Raw genomic sequence first — 18,916 nt, forward strand, 5'->3', positions numbered from 1 at the left:
AGACTTTAGACTTTGAATTTTGTTATATGTAGTAACAAGAGATTCATTGTAACTTACATGAGACCGGACCACAGACTCTGTAATTGACCAGAGCCTGCAGCAATGCAAATCATTATATTTTCCCCATACGATCTATGTAATGGAATAGCTGGCTCTTAAAGACCGCAAACATACCTCAAGACTGCACAACTCTCAAACTTGCTGTTACACCCCACATCATTCCTATGTAATTTACAGTTTAAGTTAACTTGCAGTCCTTGTAGGCTGTATGAATGTTGAAATACATCTGATTTACAATTGGCAGGTAAACCCACAGACCATAACATTGGATCTTTTTTTGCTAAATGTAAACAGTCTTCTTGCTTGACTTTATCTTTTCTGGTGTATCTAGGAGGAGACAGTGACTTGAAGGCCCAGGAACCTCAAGACTTGCGACCCCTCCACATGTCCCATGGTTTACACGAGTGTAAGGAGTGTGACCAGGTATTCCCCGATGTCCAGAGGTGAGTGAATAGCTGACACAAATATATCTAGGAAGAATTTTGTCTGATTTTCATCTCTATCAATGCACACAGAGACCTGTCAGACAGCCATATGATACAAAACAAAATGTCTAAATCCTCCTTGTTTTATGTTGTGTGTTTTCTGCAGTCTGGAGGCCCACACTCTCTCCCACTCTGAGGAGAGGGAATATAAGTGTGACCAGTGTCCTAAGGCCTTCAACTGGAAATCAAACCTGATCCGACATCAGATGTCGCACGACAATGGCAAACACTATGAATGTGAAAACTGCTCAAAGGTAATGTGATGACTTTTGGAGGGGATGTTGAATTACTGAGTAATTTTTGTGTTTTTGTGTCCACATGTTATTTACTACCCTCATGTTCTTAGAAGCAGATACTAACTCCCCCGTGTGTCTGTGTGGTTGCTTCCCCCAGCAGGTGTTCACAGACCCCAGTAACCTGCAGAGGCACATCCGCTCGCAGCACGTCGGGGCGCGGGCCCACGCCTGCTCTGATTGTGGCAAGACGTTTGCAACGTCTTCAGGCCTCAAGCAGCATAAGCACATCCACAGCAGTGTCAAGCCCTTCATGTGTAAGTCACTAAGACCCTACCTATGTAAGTCTCCTCAGTACGTTATAATAATAATAATAATAACAATAACAATATGCTTGTGACATGCCTTTAATAGAACAACTGTGATGTTATTGCAAAAATACATTATTATCCTTCCTCAGCTCCTTCTCAAGAGTCAGACATGTAATGGTCTACAGAAATTACAGAGGGGATTATATGGTAGCCGTGTTTAGAGTGGCAGTACCATTTCTTTTAAGACAAGAGTCATGCAGTTTTATTTGCATCAGCACTCTCACACCGTGCTGATATGGTGATAACAGCATTTAAACTAGCATGTAATTTGACTCAGTCCCACTTGGCTAACCTTACTGTTGCCTCTCACAGTGACCCAGCTTCACCTTCTGTTGACGCTACAGCTTTTTATTTCTCTCAAACACGCAAACTTTTTTGTCCCTGCTCTTCAGTAAATGCTAACTCCTGTTAGACCCAAACACATTTTGACCTTTCACACTTTCACCACCTCACTCGCAGATCTGATCTCCTTCCCCTAAAGCATTATGACCTTCACCCTTTGCCCCGTCTCTCTTTCGGTGACCCTGCACACCGACGCACACACATTTGAGCGCACAGGAACCTGCCCACACACCGAATACACACTTTTTTCTCCTCCTCAAACAAACACGCATGAACACACTCACACATATATGTGCATAGGCCGGAGTGACTGCATCTCCGCTGCAGACCTCTTGACTCCCCTCTCTCCTCTCTCCCTCCGCCACATGCACCATTCCTCACAAATAGCAACCACATGTACAGCCCTCTTCCTTGTGCTCCCTCCGAATAGGAGTCCATTTGCTGTAATCAGCAGAAAATATGCAGGTTTAAAAGCAACTAATGGCTGTGTAAAAAAGACAGAGCAGCCTCAAACATGACATCTGCCTGGGAGAGACCATGTGTGTGTCCGAAGTGTTTGTTTGTGCGAGTGCTTTTGAAGGACATGTACGTGTCTTGGACAGTATTGCACTGGATGCACACGTGATTTTGTTTGTGTGTTAGTGCACGTGATGTGTCAAGGTTGTGTGCGTGTCTCAGAGCTTCCCTATGAAAGTGAAGCACTCAGGCCTGCTGGGTTATTAATTTAGACACTCAGCGAGCCACTACTTAGCCACCGCTCTCCTCTCAGGAATGTGTTTATAATATTTTGTTACAGTTTATTAAGAGCTGACGAATACACACGTGTGGTGAATCAGATCTCACACTCAGTGTGTCATGCATGTGTGTTGTTAGTCTGTAAATGTCACTTCTACATGATTTATGGTGCAGGGCTTTTTCTTGTAGTTTGCTCAGTCCATGTGGCTATACTTGTAAGAACACACACACACACACACACACACACACACACACACACACACACACACAAACAAAAGGAGAGCAATAGAAGCAGCTATCCCCAATACACACTGAGTGGGCAGATTGATTAATTATTCACTATTAGAAATGATTAAGTCAATCTTTTATTTTAGTATATATATTTAAGTAATTTAAGTATAATTCTTAAATTTTCAAGTAGATCAACTATGAACGTCTACATCCTAAGCTCAAACTAATTCATTTTAATCAGTTAGAAGGTATTTGGATACAGTTCCCAGATTTCTTTATCTGTGTTGCAAGACACACTAACAGCTTCTGGAGAGGAAAAATCTCGTGCAAAATCAAAGGAATCAGGCACTCTTCATTTTTTCCCCCAGATGTTTTCTAAATGTTTTCAACTACCTTTCTGCCCTGATTGTGTCCTCCTCAGTCAAGCCACAAATACACTTCATTTCAATTTAGTTTTCTGGGTCTATTCATTAAAATAGACTTTTTCACAATATTACATTCACTCTTGGCTCAAGCATTCCCATTTGGCGTTTCTTCCGGGCTGTTTATTTAAATCTGTTTCCACAATACATTTTCCTGCTCTTCCCCTCCATCTCCTTAAATTGCCTCTTATGCACCTTGGGGCTGGAAGGCATCCAAAGTATGCAGAAGTGTAATCACACTGTGAGCCTAACCACTTCCTTATCCTCATTTTGAAGATCTTATAACAATGTGAGCAGAATCAATCATCCAGAGCTGCTTCTAACTGCTCTCTGATATTATCGGATGATCAAAGTCGTATTGAAACGTCAGCTGTATTGTAGCTGATCTGCAAAATATCCTATAGTGTGGGAGTGGGCCAACAAAAAGGAACATCTTCCCCCTCATAAGCTGCATTCTTGACTTTTACTAGAATAGCAAGAGAAAACAGCATGGGAAAACAATAAGTACTTGGCTACCATCACCCCTTTGCAAATTCAAACAAATCATCCATTGGTAGTAGATAATGTTGACAGACTAATAATGGCGACAGATAATGTCAGACGGTGAGGTTTTGTCTCAGGGCCGGGTGTTGCCACTGTACGTCTCCTAGGGTCAGACAGAGCGACAGACAGGCATACTGGGGTTTGACTGTGGGAAGGTCACTTAGCTCAGGACGACAGGGACCCAACTATGGGGACAAGGTGAGGGGGTGACGGAGAGGCCCGGAGGGGGAAGAGGGAAGAGGGGCAGTAGAGGACGTGAGACCTGTCCCTGGGAACTGGACTGCAGGATAGGATTCATTCAACTCCGCTTCCTTCACAAACTTAAAATAGAGCCATTGTGCTGCATGCGGCTGAGAATGTGTGTGTGTGTGTGTGCGTGTATCTGTTTGTGTGTGTGTGTGTGTGTGTGTGTGTGTGTGTGTGTGTGTGTATCTGTATATCTGCATGTCTCGGTGTGTTATTCAGTTTCTCTGTGTTATGTGAATATTTTGTGAATGTGCCTGCATGTCCGTGTGTGATTGTTTATGGACTCCCTGGGAGCGTCCCTGGGAGGACAATGGGGCTAGAGATGCCTGGGAATTTGGTTTGATGTGCAGGTGATGAGTGGCAGTAACTGACTCACACCATCAACCAAACAGATTCCTTGACAATGCCAGGATCTTGACACTCCTCTCCTCCTTATTTTGCTCGGAAAACTGTTGTCAGAGTATTGATGGGAACATGAGCATATCATTCACACTGTATTTCCTCTGCCTTAACCTCAGCCAGCCTGAAGCATGTTAACTAGAGATGTCATATCATGTGATGTTATTTTATGTGTGTGTGGGTAGGTGTGTGTTGCATACTGATACGTTCTATATCTGTCTCCTTGTCCCTGCAGGCGAGGTATGCCACAAGTCCTATACCCAGTTCTCCAACCTGTGTCGCCACAAGCGCATGCACGCTGACTGCCGTACACAGATCAAGTGCAAGGACTGTGGGCAGATGTTCAGCACCACATCCTCCCTCAACAAGCACCGGCGCTTCTGTGAAGGGAAGAACCATTTCACCGCAGGGGGATTGTTTGCCCAGGGTATGCCCCTCCCTGGCGCCCCTGGCTTGGACAAATCAGCTCTGGCAATGGGCCACAGCAGTGCTGGGCTGGCTGATTACTTTGGGGCCAGTCGCCACCATGGCGGGCTTACCTTCCCTGCTGCCCCAGCATTTCCCTTCAGCTTCCCTGGCCTCTTCCCGTCTGGACTCTACCACCGGCCACCGCTCATTCCTGCCACCTCTCCTGTCAGACAACCAGCCCATGCACCTGTTGCTGGGCACGGTGCAGAGCTGAGTAAGAGTCCACTGCTGCCTCCAAGCCCTGGAGTTCAGGAGTCCAGAGAGCTCCTCAAGGCTCTCCGTAAAGAAGGTGGTGCTCCTGGCAATCAAATCCCAGGTTCAGAGCTCCACCCCCAGAGCTCCTCATCCTCCACAAAGCAGCGGAACAAGCAGAGTGACCAGTCCGAGAGCAGCGACCTGGACGATGTCAGCACGCCAAGTGGGAGTGATCTGGAGAGCACATCGGGGTCAGAGCTGGAGAGTGACATGGACAGTGAGAGAGAAAGGGGGGCTGCTCGAGAGAATGGCAAAGGCCCCAAGAGGAAGGCCAATGAAGGAGGCCTCCAGAACCCCAGCCTGACAGGCAGCAGTGCTGCTAAAGACTTTCCGGGCCCTTCCCTCATCCCATCCTCGCTGGACGAGCACACGGCCGTAACAGGGGCTGTAAATGACTCTATTAAGGCCATTGCCTCCATTGCTGAGAAGTACTTTGGTTCCACAGGGCTGGCTGGTCTGCAGGACAAGAAGGTTGGGTCTCTGCCCTACCCATCCATGTTCCCACTGCCTTTCTTCCCAGCTTTTTCTCCTCCAGTTTACCCCTTTCCAGACAGGGACCTAAGACCTCCAGGCCTGAAGGGCGAGCCACAGTCTCCAGCAGATGACTGCAAGAAGGCTCAGGGCAAATCTTCATCCGAGTCACCATTTGATCTCACTACTAAGCGAAAGGAGGAGAAGTCTGCCACATTTTCCCACTCCAAACCAGAGGCCTCCCACGCCACTGGTCAGGATCAGCCGCTAGACTTGAGCCTGGGGTCTAGGGGCCGTGGACGCAACCCAAGAGAGGAGGAGACAAAAAATAACCTGGGTTATGAGGAGGAGAAGGCAGTGGTGGAGATTCCGAAAGCTGACACTTCCTTACAGCATGCCAGGCCCACACCTTTCTTCATGGATCCCATCTACAGGTATTGTTATTCCCAGTAGCTTACTTAACCATAAGTAAATCACTACAGCAATTTTACATCATGTGTAAACCGTAAAAGATACTGCTGTTGCACATAGTATTATTCAAGAGCAATACTGAGTAGTGTACCAATATTTGCTGCTGCACATGTGTTAAGAGCTAACAGAAATCTACTATTAGCAGGGTTGAGAAGAGGAGAATGAGCGATCCGTTTGAGACTCTGAAAGACAAGTACATGCGGCCAGCTCCAGGCTTCATCTTCCATCCACAGGTAGGTTCTGACTGGGACATCAGCGGGAACTGGGGAATTTAGAAGGAATATAGTAAGGTGGCACACACCTTGTTTTGCACTTAATCACACATTCTCAGCAGTGCAACTGTACATTTTTACTCATCTTTGGATTTATTCTATAAATTCTATATTTACCCTAGATTGATAAATTAACATAAATAAACAGCCCAAATTTGTTCAGGCAGCTCTTGGTCCGCCCTGCCCATTTGAATTCACAATAGCTGATGACTCTTGCTACGTAACTGTGGCAACATCAGTGTTACAAGTGCAATGTTAGCTTCAGATGTGCCTTAAACCCAGATCTATAATGATTCTTTCTATAATTGATAATTGATATTAATCTTATAATCTATTGTTCTTCTCCAATTCAGAATGCTTGTCCTAAACTGACCAAACTGGATTAATGAGGATTAGTATGTGGCTCCAGCCTTTTCCAAGCTACTGCCTGTTAAGCCCGTCGTTGGCTATCTGAAACAGATGTGGCAGAATGAAAGGGCACCCCTTGACATGTCTTCCCATAACATATCTTTGATTACAATATAAAAAATGATATGCTCTTAAAGCAATGATTTCTGCCCCAGGGTTCAGTATTTCCAGCGTGAGACTCTCTAGCATATGTGTGTGTGAGCACGGTGCACGCGGGTGTATGCGTATGTGTTTCTATGACGTGCTGCATTGACGTTCATTTGTTCAATCTTCCCCCACGGGTGAGAACGGTCCGTCGGAAAGTGAAAACACCACTTTCTCAGGCATATGATTTTTTTTCCTCTTTTCTGGCCGTTTCAGGTCTGGTTTTTACAGGCTGTTTCATTTGTCTGATTTATGTCCCCTGTCCAGTGTGCATGGGCCCAGCCTGCAGCAGCCACATGGCCGTCCCACACGCCTTAATGAGGTGTCCTATCAGTAGAAACACTAACAGAGTGCTTAGGCCATCTTTATGACTTTATGATGTCTGGACACACAAATCATTCCCAGAAAGACCAGACCCGGGTAGGTCTAAGCCAGACCAGGCAAGGGGCCCTTCTGTGTACTTTCAAGGGGGTTTGTTTTCAGTCACCTGACTCACTCTTGAGCCATATATCAAAAAAGTGGTTGCAAAGCTGAGGGGACTGGAACTTTTTTTTCGACCTTTAGTGATTCAGCTTTTTATTTCCTGGCAGGAAATTTTACTGCTAAGAAATACTGGCTTAGATTACATACTGGAATTGTATTTGTAGCCTGCTATAATGAGCTTATTGAACACCAGGAAGTGTTGGGAACTATTAGAGCCTTCTGTAATTCCAGCACCATAACTCTGCAGATAGGCTGCTCATTCAAAGTTAATCACACCAAGACCCATCATTCCCTCTGTACCCATATGTGTCCAATCAATAGCTGCTGCTTCATGCGCAACTTCCTGGTTCTGACTGCTGTCTCTTTTCCTTCTGTTCCGCCCTTCAGTTTCGTTTGCCAGATCAGAGAACTTGGGTAAGTTCCTCTACCTGTACCTCTATCAAACAGACCCCATCCCCTAATTAATGCATGGGCTGCATAACAGTTTACAACTGACATCACCCAGCATTCGCATGGCTTCAGTCAATCACCATCACGCACTGACTGGACATTTCTAGAACCACCTTCTTATATGTTAATGCAAAGAAAGGTCATGTTTGAAATGTTTATATTGTACATGATATTATATTGTTGTACAGATTAACCTTCAGTATTTGAGTCCTATTTTATGATTGGTTTACATCTTTTCATCTGGACATATCCCCTCTCTGATTCACATGAAAGGGTTTAAGTGGGGATTTCCAGCCGAGCTACACCCCGTCCATACAGCAACTCTGAATATATGTTTGCTTATTTGGAGGATGAAGCAGAGCTCTTGCAAATGAGCATGGGGGGGGGTGGAAGGTAGGGAGGAGGGTGGTGTTTAGGGGGGCTGCTTTACATCAACGCAAGGGTAACAGTCTCTTTGGGACACTGACGGGGGGAGTGGGGGGTTAGTTTCTCCCTCCAAACATCTGGTTCCCGATAAAGATCAACAATTGAGAATGCATCTCGCTAATTAAGGCCCTCACAGCATCACTGACATCTGAAGATAGCCAATCAACTGCTGGTCCCAGAGCGACGCTACAGCAACAAGCAAGTTCACAGACACACACATACTGCCCTGGGGGGGGTTGGGAGGTGTGTGTATGTGGGGGGGGGGGTTGTCTTATACAAAGGAGTAGGGGGGTTGTAAAACCTTTGAAAAATCGCTTTAGAGCAAAATGTGGAGCCATTTATCCTCTTGTCCTTTAAGTCGAACATTTCACACACACAGCATTGTCAAACAGTGGCCTAATGAACCTGGCTCGCCATCCATAAAAACGCCTCAATGGCTGAAGGTTTTTGATGTGTAATCTGTGGTGGACTGATGGTTACTAGTTTCAGTCAATAATATATCTAATCCATTGGATTGGATATGTGAATCCTTTACTGCTCGACCGCAAACAAAGAATTTGACTGGTTTAGAGAAACTGCCAAAATAAATTAACTCACGCAGGATCCTTTTTTCAGAAAAGAAATATTACCTCTTGCATTTGCCAGTAATAACAAGGACTATGCCTTCCATTTAAAGGATACAGAAGCAAGGTGAGAGAATAAACTCTTAATAAAGTGCAGCAGTATGAGTGGCTCAAAGTGGGATCAGAATTCCCCAGTAGATGGAGCTAGGATAAAGTAGTTTCAGCTCTAGAAAGTGTCTTATCGGATAGGTTCGATACTGCCGACAGCTTTAGGGGCCCTAATGTTCCCAAGAGTTATGGGTTCTCGTTGAGCAAGGCAGACAAACTGAGCATTCTCTACAGTGCCTAAAAAAAGAGCCCAATGAAATACATGGTGCACATTCAAAAGAAATATGAAAGCATTTCACCTCTCTCTTCCCCAGAACTCCTTACCTATCTTTCAATCCATTGCCTTCCTTCTTTCTCTCGCTCTGTTCTCTCCTTCTCTGTCTCTGTCTCTCCCTTGCCTTTGATTCATGGCATGCAGCATTGGCATATTCATAATCAAACGGACCTGACACTCCACATCCTCCCTCAGTGGGAACGTCGACGGCTGCGGCAGGAACTTTACACTCGGCCGTCACTCCTAATCAGCCGCTCCTAACACCAGGCTCCACCACCATCCATCAGCCCTTCTCTCTCCGGGCTCTGTTCACTCTTTCTTTCTTTCTTTCTTTCTTTCTTTCTTTCTTTCTTTCCTGCTTGCTTGCTTTTTTCATTCTCTCTCTCTCTCTTTCTCTCTTTCTTTCTCCTTCGTTCCCACTCTTCTCCCCTATCGTCTAGTCCTTCATCATGCTTCTTCTCCGATTCTCTTCCTCGGTTTCTTTCCCCTCGGTCTGCTCCATCTTGGCGTGAAGCCTGAGAGTGACAGGGGGTGAAAGCAGGAGATGAAATGTCAGAGTCGGAGCAGGGCTCCGGTGGAGGACCCGAATCACCATTGATTTGTTGCCTTATTGAAATAAGAATAAGAAACAGGCTGAAAATTCAATACACGCAAAATAATGCAAATTTGTGTGGCCCCTTTAAAAAAAGAAGGAGGAAAAAAACTCCTGTATGTGTGTGTAAGATGGGCTGACAGGCCCTGCGGCCTACTGGGACCCCCGCCCCTCCCTCTCCTCCTCCCTCTAGTTCTCCCTTCACTCCCCCTCCAGCCCCCGCTCCTCCCCCATCCCGCCCCTCTCAGCACAGCGATATCATTATTACCCGTGTCTGGCCCTTGATCAGTAATGTCAACATCTTTCATATTGACGAATGTGCTGTCTGCCCGCATTGTGCACTGAATAGTTTACAGCCCAGCAGTGGACATGAATCACTCCTCTGCCACACACACACAGACACACACACACACACACGGACATGTATCTCACAACACACAGATACACACTAAGCACATACAATCACGCTCACGTAACACGCACATGCCTGTAAGCACACACAGTCTGCACACACACACATACAAATGCATTACAAATACATTCTTCTTTCTCACACACATACATATATTTTTTCTTTCACACACATTGATGGCAATTAATCAACTACGGCCACCATGCAGCACATAGTTTCTCATTCACACACACACACAAACACACGCACAGACCAACTGACAAGTACACATATCTCCTCAGAGAGTATCTGATGAAAGTAAATGTTCAGCTTCATTAGTAGATTGGCTGCAGTCCGTAATCCTATATGTGTGTGTGTATGTGTGTGTGTTTATGTATCTACTGTACATGTATATGTGTATTTGCAATGAGAACAAGAGTTGGCTGAATTTAACATTCAAAGTTTCACACCTGCTCTCCACTGACCGTGAATGGGAGCATTTTTGTTTAACTACAAAGTTATGAATCAGTGTCAAATGTACTTGTCATACACACATACCAGGGATCTGACCTTGTGATTCATGAATCATTGATGAACGCCGTAATAAGAATTCACCCAATACCTGTTTCATTTCATTTCACCTGGGACGATGCCTGTAAACAACGCTCATCAGTCAAACAAGATATGAACAAATAGAAAGTATTATTTATATATTCAGTGAGGAGCATTTAAGAGTAAATCTGAATTAAATCTATAAATATTTGGCGTTTGTGCTTAATGTAAAGACATTCACTCCAAATGTATGGTTGCTGTAATTATTTAAAATTTTAGGACATGGCTGCTATACTGATATATTGTCGCTAAATTATTCATTACATTTAGCTTTTTGAATTTTATTGCATCCTGCAATCAGAAACCAAAAACAACATTCTGTAGAATAATTGCATGGCTATCTACAGTATCCATGCTGTGAAAATATCTTCTTCCATTGAAGCATGTTAAGAGAATGTCCTTGGTTTCTGAGATTTTTTTGTGACCCCAGGTGATAGGAAAACTCTAAACTTTATTTGCTTTCTTGGCTTCATTGCTTTGCTGGCATGAAGGACTTTCAGTGCTGAGTGAGCATTCAGTGTATTTTTAAGCACAAGGCTAACCCGTCACTCTCCTCTCTTCTGTCTCCTCAGATGTCAGCCATTGAGAACATGGCAGAGAAGCTGGAGACGTTTGGCTCCCTGAAGCCAGAGTCTGGTGACCTGCTGCGCTCCGTCCCCTCCATGTTTGACTTCAGAGCCCCACCCTCTGCACTTCCAGAGACGCTGCTGCGCAAGGGCAAGGAGCGCTACACCTGCAGGTAACTACGGCAACTGGTTTGGCATGTATTATTTAAATTTTTAACTCTCCGTTGGTCATAAATTAACATTCCTCTATGTCATAATTGTGATATTGACACTCTAGTCTTTTTTGTTATGCTAAATACTTTCATGTGTGGTGGGTGTTTCTGTGGGTATGTTTACTTTTTCTGTGGTCATGTGTTACTGAGGACAAAGTTACAGTTAGAGTTCCTGTTCCAGTGTTAACATTATAATAATACAGGTTTTTAGATGACTAAAGTAATGTAGGTAAATGATACTTAAATCTTTTTTATGTTATTATTTCTTTATAGATATTGTGGGAAAATATTTCCACGCTCTGCCAACCTGACCCGCCACCTCAGGACTCATACAGGAGAACAACCATACAGGTAGGACTATTTCTACAAATCTAAGGCAGACACGTTCATACACATGCACTGTGCACTCTTGGAGCTGTCTATGTGTGTATCTATGTCGAAGAGGTGTGTGAGTGTTTAGTTTTACAAGAGACAGTCCAACAGCAACATGTCGGCTGAATATCATCCTCCTCTCTCGCCTTCTGCCAACATCCATCTGTCCTCCTCACTTCCAAGAACACACACCGTAAAAGCTAGAAACAGCAAATTACGCTCTGGTCAGGAATTGGATTTGCACAATAATAGCGCATTAACTCCCGAGTGAAGGACTGCTTTTCTTTCCCCACAGCTATAAGTGAAAGCAACAAACACACTTTCACACAGTGTATTATCAAGCAGACAGAGAGATTCAGCTCATTTGTTAACAGGGCATGGATGTTTTCCCAGGGAATTCTTGTCCACAGTTAGGACAGAGTTTATGTGTGTTTTCTTATGCCGTAAAAAGCCTGGAATAATTATCCTACTGCTAAATAATTTGCTTGATGAAAAATGGTGTCCGTCGCCAGGGTGACAGGAAGAGGGGGGGGTTGAGGGTTGAAGCTGGGCTGGTAAAAGAGCAGAGCAGAGAGGAGGCAGGAAGTTTGGTGAAAAATTGGGGTGATGAGGAGCGCGGGCAGATGTCCAGGCCCGGCAGCTGTGGTAATTTCTCTTCTGTGTATGGGGCCAAACTCAGGTTTTTCTTGCCAACCAAAAAGGTTATCACAAGATTAACTTCTTTTTTTTTTTTTTTGAAATCATAGTCTAGTTGGCAAATTCAACACGCAAAGTTTCTCAGCATTGTGTTTCACAGGAAACTTCGGTAACCGGTCTCCTTGCCATCCCACATCAACACTGCAGAGTTTTCCAGGTGCTGCTGAGGTAGAAAGAAACAATGCAGCAGCATTTCAGTACACATGTAAAAATGAATCTTGCACATTTACTACATTCGGATAATGAGTAAGCCCTGGCTAGCACTGTTCTGCTTTGTAGTTACTAAGGTAGTGGAATGTTGGCCCAAAGCTTGGAGGAGGCCTGCTGACCACAGGGGAGAGAGAAAGACAGACGCAGGCCTCTACTGCCCCAGCCTGATAGCCTGCACTCCACACGCTGGCATGCCATTAAAGATCACCGCTGTTTATTGTAATTTTTTGTGGAGATAACCGGGGGGTTTCCTGAGGGACAGCCAATCGAGCGAGCTAATTCCACCAGAAGAAAAGATGTAATCTTCTCGTATAATTTTGCATGAAGAAACTTGGCAAGAAGCTCTAATTTTGCAGGGCTAGAACCAAATCTGTTGCGTGCTTATTTTGTGAGAGAAGAATGCAATTTTATTGCGCTGGCTGGAGATAAGAGGCAGAGCTGTTTCACCTTAAACAAGCTCCTCCATCATGTCTGGGACTGTGGGACTGCTGGGACTGTCTGTATGCATGTGTGTATGTGTGTCCTACATTATGTATCTCATTATGTTTCCCACAGAACAAACCACAGGTTCCTGTTTCATTATGCACTACAGTTGTACTTACGACTAGTAGCTTGTGTGTTTCTGCTGTTTTTGTCATTTCGTAATTACCTAAGTGAAAGGCCTCCGCTTCTCCTGCAGGTGTAAATACTGTGACCGCTCCTTCAGCATCTCCTCCAACCTGCAACGTCACATTCGCAACATCCACAACAAGGAAAAGCCCTTCAAGTGCCACTTGTGTGATCGTTGCTTCGGTCAGCAGACCAACCTCGACCGTCACCTCAAGAAGCACGAGAACGGCAACCTGTCAGGTGAGAAGTCTTGAAAGTACATTTCTGTTTTTTTCCATATTTTATCAGAGAAAAATGAGAGGTGCTGATTTGTGATGTAGCAGCGCCTCGCATTTAAGCTGCTGAATAATATAATATAATTGACTCATGATTGGAAACAATTTTAGGAGTTGAAAAATTAAATTACATAAATCTGTCATCTAGCTCTGCAACAGCACAAAATATATTTTTTGAAAGAGCTGCTTTCATCAGCAGCACAGCTTATGGGTTTGATAGGTTGCATCACCCTGACTCTGAATCAGCAGAACAAGCAGGGACACCTCGCCAGCAGCTGACAGCAACAGTCCTCGGAGGTTTCCACTTAATCAGACACGGTGTTCACTCTATCAAATACAAAATCAATTATCTGCTAAGCTTTCCCGTTGCAGCATCAAACAATTTCTCTCCTCCAAATCACAACACAAAGATAAAAGGCTGAAGGTTGTTCAGCATATCCCCAAAGTTAAAATATTAAAACATTTTTCACTTAAAGACTCTTTGGCATGTCCGTTATTGCACATATTTTAGTATTTTGTGTGGCCAAGCATTGTGGAAACTCATATCATTTTATATTAAATTGTAGTCAAGATCTCAAGGTTTCCAAAGGTACCAAATATATGACTCTGAATTCCACTGAAATGTGTATAACATATTGTACAATCCAATGTTTCCCTATGGTCTAATGGTTCCACAGTTATGTCTATAGAAAAAAAACTTGATTTGCAGATACAAAATATGTGTAACATATGTGAAGCTACTTATGGGAACTTTGGTTGGAGTATTGATTATATTAAAATATCAAAACACATCTTTGGAGACAAAACATGAGTTACCTTTTTGTTTGCAGGCACTGCAATGTCGTCCCCACAGTCTGAACTGGACAGCGGCAGTGCCATATTGGATGACAAAGAAGACTCTTATTTCAATGAAATAAGAAATTTCATCAGCAACACAGGCCAGAACCAGACATCACCGGACCCCTCTGAGGAAGGGTAAGTGTAGTTTCATGTGTTCATTTCTGAATCAGAGTTTTTTCTTTGCTACAAATATCAGTGAGCACTTTGCTCCCCCAGGCTTCTCACCCACCACACCAACCCAGCAGCAGGGACAAACGAGGGCCAGGTCCTAAATAAAATCAAATAAAAGATAACATAAACATTTATTTATCTGAAATTATATCTACTTTGTCCCACGTTGAACTCTTGCGTTTATTTGTGACTACATTAAGATTATTGGACTTAAAAAAGGCCTCTCAGGGCTTGAATAAGTATGAATAATGGGTCAGCTGCTATCAGCCCATTTTAGACTTGCATACCACCCAGCCAGCCCTCGTTAATTATCACATCATGCTCTGGGGTCTGGAGTAGAGAGCAATCATCTGTGATGACATTTAAGATAATGGCAGGTTTTGGAAACATGCAGGAGCTCCTTATATCAGTTGCCTTTTGGCCACACGTACGAACAGATATCTACGCACATGCAACTACGTCTGAGCATTATGCAAATAAATTCTTGGAGCTGTGATCAGGTCGGATAGCAGTTGAGAGGTCTGCTCAGGTCTCTGAGTTTGTTTTCATGTGCCTCACGTTGGTGTGATCACAGGGCAGATTGGAAGTTCAGATAGAGATCTCGCAGACTGGTGTGTGATTGTGCAGAAGAAGGCCTGTGAGAGCAGGACCTGGCGGTAGAGCGTCAGAGGGAGGGAGGGGGGGGTGCAGCAGTTAGCCCACCACATCTGGAACCAACATGTCTGCCTACAGGAAGAGGGTAGAGGGGGTGGGGTCAAAGGGTCGGCCCGTGTTTCCTTTCAAAGTGCTGTGCTCCTGACTACTTCTGATAGATACTTTATCCCCAGCAAATTACCACGTTTGAAAGCGTAATTAGCGAATCTGTTTTCTTAATCACAGAGCTCTTGCTCTCTTTTTTTTGGAGCTAGTCCCTTTTCTCAGCCCCGCAAGCTGGACATGGCACGAATACCACCTCGTCAGCCTCAAACTCTCCATCCCAGCGGGAGCTTTGTCGAAAGCACATTAATATCAGCCCCTGATGAAAGAGCAAAGATGATGTGGATAATGTATGCGCTAAAATATAAACTGCAATAATTCCCTCTCTCCCCTTCTTCTACGGTCACTGCACGCTCAAATGCATCAATTTCAAATCCAGTGTAGGTGTCCTGTTCATAAGCAACCTATAATTATGGCGATGTGCTTGATGTGTTTTGTTTCCTATCTATCTACTTCTCCACGTCCAATTCTCAGTCCTCATCTCTGAATCCTTTGTGCGAGAAATGGCATTTTTGGGAGCTGACGAAAGACGTCCCGGAGTGTAATTAGTGAATCAGTCTTAATGTGGTTCCAGATGATTTACCAAATGGTGGTTTCCTGTGGCGCTGAGACAGAGGGACAGATTAAGACTCAGGCAGTTTGGATAGCCAGCCCTCTCTCCCTCCACAGGGATAGAGGAATGGGCCGGTTGGCAACGCTCTCATAACTCTCCCACCAAATGGGGCTGTCAGCTAAATATTTTGCCTATTAGATGAATACGAGATAGTTGAAAAAATAAACAAGGAGAGAGGCAGAGCACTCCAGTTAAGTGCTGCAACGATCAACCCAGTGCTGCTGTGCCTAAAGGGGCCCCAGAGCCTCGATGACAAACGGGATTCCGGCTCTCTCGATCCCAGCTGCCACGTCCTGCGTCAGATCCACCTCTCCCTGCTCCTTATCCCATACGCTCCATTCTTTTTCTATATACACTCTCACAAGAACTTGTAGGAAACCAAACAAGTTTTTAACAAGCACCAGAAGAAATCTTTATTACTTTATTAAGCAGTTTATTTATTAAATTCACAGCTTAACAAGATAGACGTCACTGTCATATATTCTTCCTTTAAATGTCTACTACTTCTACAAGCCGTACTGATCTAATCGAGGTTCCTTGCCTGTAGGTTAAATGGCGGCCCATTTGAGGAAGAAAAGCCGCTGATGGCCAGCCGCGGGTCACGTGACCTGGAAGACGAGGAAGCAGAGGAGCTTGGTGCTGATGAAGAAGAAGGGGAAGAGCCTAGCAACACCCCGGGGAAACCAGAAGGCGAGGTGCTTCCTAGCAGCCTTAGTGATGACATACAAGACGAAATGGACTTCAACGGGCCGAACGACTTAAACCTTAACTGCAAAACCTCTCCTGGGAGGTAAATTCAACACAGAGGCACACATTTAAAGCATTATTTTACATTGTGTTTATCTTGAATTTCCCTTATTTACATGTTCTGCTTGGCCTCCAGGTATAAGGATGAGGAGGAGCAGAGTGGCTACTCAGCCTTGGATCATATTCGTCACTTTTCGGAAATGCGCAAGCTGGAGGAGAGCGAGCTGAGCGAGGGAGATGGAGATGGAGACGAGGACGATGATTCGTTTGGCTCCCCCTCCCTGACTGAAGCAGTCAAACAGCCTCTCTTTAGGAAATCTAAGTCTCAGGTAAAAAAATCATTGACAGTTCATATGCACACACACCTGCTTACCCACACAATGTACATCCATATTTGCATTTAAGAACGGTAGTTAACTGTAATCCATTTCCTCTCCCTCAGGCGTATGCCATGATGCTGTCTCTGGCTGAAAAGGACTCTCTCCACCCAGCCTCCCACAACCCGGCCACCATGTGGCACAGTCTGGCACGGGCTGCTGCTGAATCCAGTGCCATTCAGTCCCTCAGCCATGTATGATGACACCCCTGCGCTTTTCCTGTCACCTTTCAACCCCCAAACCTGACCTATGGCACTGGGAGCCCATTGCAGGGGCTATGTGCGGGGCCCCTGATCGTCCACAGAGTGACTGCTGAGCAGAACCACGGCCCATCTGACTGCTGAGCGGAGCGCCTTACACACAAAGCAAGGGTCACTGTACATGCAGAACCCAGCCCCAGCCCCCCCCAAAAAAAACCAACAGATAGAGAACAAAATGCCCCCCCGAGACCTTAAAATTGATTTCTGTCATTAACACCAACCAGGATGATAGCAATGTTGATGATTGTGGTGAAAATAATAATGCTAAAGTAATAATAGCTGTATTTATTCTGCTGAATTTCTATGTTTTGCACAGCAAAGGCAGCTGGTGGACATGGAAGATGGATGTGCTGAAGTATCATTGCTAGACCGCATTTATTGCCCAGCACATACAAAGCAAGGAGAACATTTTACGCTGAGAGGGTGAATTTGGTTGTGTCTCTAAGACAGCCAGCTTCAAGCCTAGTATGTTTCACTGTGCGTAAAGCATAAGAACCCCAGCTCATCAGACAAAAGTATCTTTAAAATGTGTTACAAGAATTCCCTTTGACCCCCAGAGATCCACAGGTGTTTCTCATAAATACATGTACTTGATGATAAAAAATGAAGGGAACCTCAGTTCAAATGAAAAGCGCTCCATATATGGACGGCGCTAGCAGCGCTTTAATATCACTGAAGTCATTGAAGAACAAATAAAAAAAGTAACCGTTAAACTGAAATCAGGCCAGTTTCCCATCTGCGTTTTCATAGCTGCGTGTGTCTGCACAATCATAGCACTGTACACAAGTGTCTACCAACTGTTCTCCACTGCACTCCATCCTGCCCGCCTGCGCTATCTGTGAAAGGATATAAATAGATTGTCTTTTTAGTGGAAGAGAAGAAAACAATGTTTGTTTGGTTTTTTTTTTGGTTTTTTTACTGAGATAAGTAGCCAGTGCTGAAGTTAATTGTTGTTCTGTAAAGGGCATACGTCTTTTTTCAAATCCCTTGAATCCATCCTAGTCAGTCAACAATACCACTAAATAGCCTGAATGCTAGTCGTTAGCTACTCCATGCTCGTGTGTCTTTCATTTTTAGACAATCATGATTTTGTTTTCATTTTTTTTGTTGGTGTTGTTGTTGTTATTTGCTGTTGTATGTTGAGAACTGTATTTATTTCTTGGCAAACTGTAGTTTGTTTACTGAATAGCACTGCTCTTAGCCCAGGTGAAGGGGAGATTCCTCACCGGGCCTATCCCAGAGTTCAATGGGGTTTGTAGATTACATTTGAGTGCCGGATAGTATTAAACATACAATTCACTCCTTATTCTTCTAATGAAACCGGTCGATGAATAGATATTACTTAGGTTTTTTTTTCTATGACAATTTAATGATTCAATTGTAAAAAATGAAAAACATTATAAAGAATGAATAATAAAAAAAAGCCAGGTATAATTTCTTCATAAACGCATGATTGGTCTGGTAAGATCTGTATCTGACATTTTCTACGGTTGTCTGCAAGCTTGTGTGACGTTCGGTTCATGTTAATCCCTTGTGCCAAACTTATGATAAATAACAGATTACTTTCATTTATTCTCCCGTTTTGAGGGACCAGATTTTTTTTTTTCTGTTGTTGTTTTGTTTATAATCGATTTTAAAAAGTAATCAGCAAGTTGAGGTACTTTGTTTTAATGCTTTCTACAATGTAACTGTTATGCATTTCAATTCAATACTGTGGGAGGAACAACTAAGAAATAAAGGACTACAATGTGGATTGA

At 44.1% G+C, this 18,916-nt stretch overlaps 1 protein-coding gene across 14 annotated transcripts in view; it reads left to right on the plus strand.

The window, feature by feature from the left end:
- The window catches only part of mecom (MDS1 and EVI1 complex locus), a 132,423-nt gene extending 113,507 nt beyond the window's left edge, over nt 1-18,916 (plus strand). For 3 of the 14 annotated variants that reach the window (XM_051396836.1, XM_051396841.1, XM_051396842.1), the window contains 13 exons: nt 392-503; nt 652-799; nt 939-1,119; nt 4,303-5,695; nt 5,875-5,965; nt 7,427-7,453; nt 11,028-11,194; nt 11,507-11,584; nt 13,191-13,360; nt 14,226-14,370; nt 16,323-16,565; nt 16,659-16,851; nt 16,965-18,916. In XM_051396836.1, coding sequence (XP_051252796.1) covers nt 392-503; nt 652-799; nt 939-1,119; nt 4,303-5,695; nt 5,875-5,965; nt 7,427-7,453; nt 11,028-11,194; nt 11,507-11,584; nt 13,191-13,360; nt 14,226-14,370; nt 16,323-16,565; nt 16,659-16,851; nt 16,965-17,099 — 3,083 coding nt within the window. In that variant the 3' untranslated portion in view covers nt 17,100-18,916. The remainder of the gene's footprint in view (nt 1-391; nt 504-651; nt 800-938; nt 1,120-4,302; nt 5,696-5,874; nt 5,966-7,426; nt 7,454-11,027; nt 11,195-11,506; nt 11,585-13,190; nt 13,361-14,225; nt 14,371-16,322; nt 16,566-16,658; nt 16,852-16,964) is intronic. The other 11 variants (XM_051396827.1, XM_051396830.1, XM_051396831.1 and 8 more) reach the window with 11 other exon arrangements.

Source organism: Dicentrarchus labrax, unplaced genomic scaffold (assembly GCF_905237075.1).
Source record: "Dicentrarchus labrax unplaced genomic scaffold, dlabrax2021, whole genome shotgun sequence".
Lineage (NCBI taxonomy): Eukaryota > Metazoa > Chordata > Actinopteri > Moronidae > Dicentrarchus > Dicentrarchus labrax.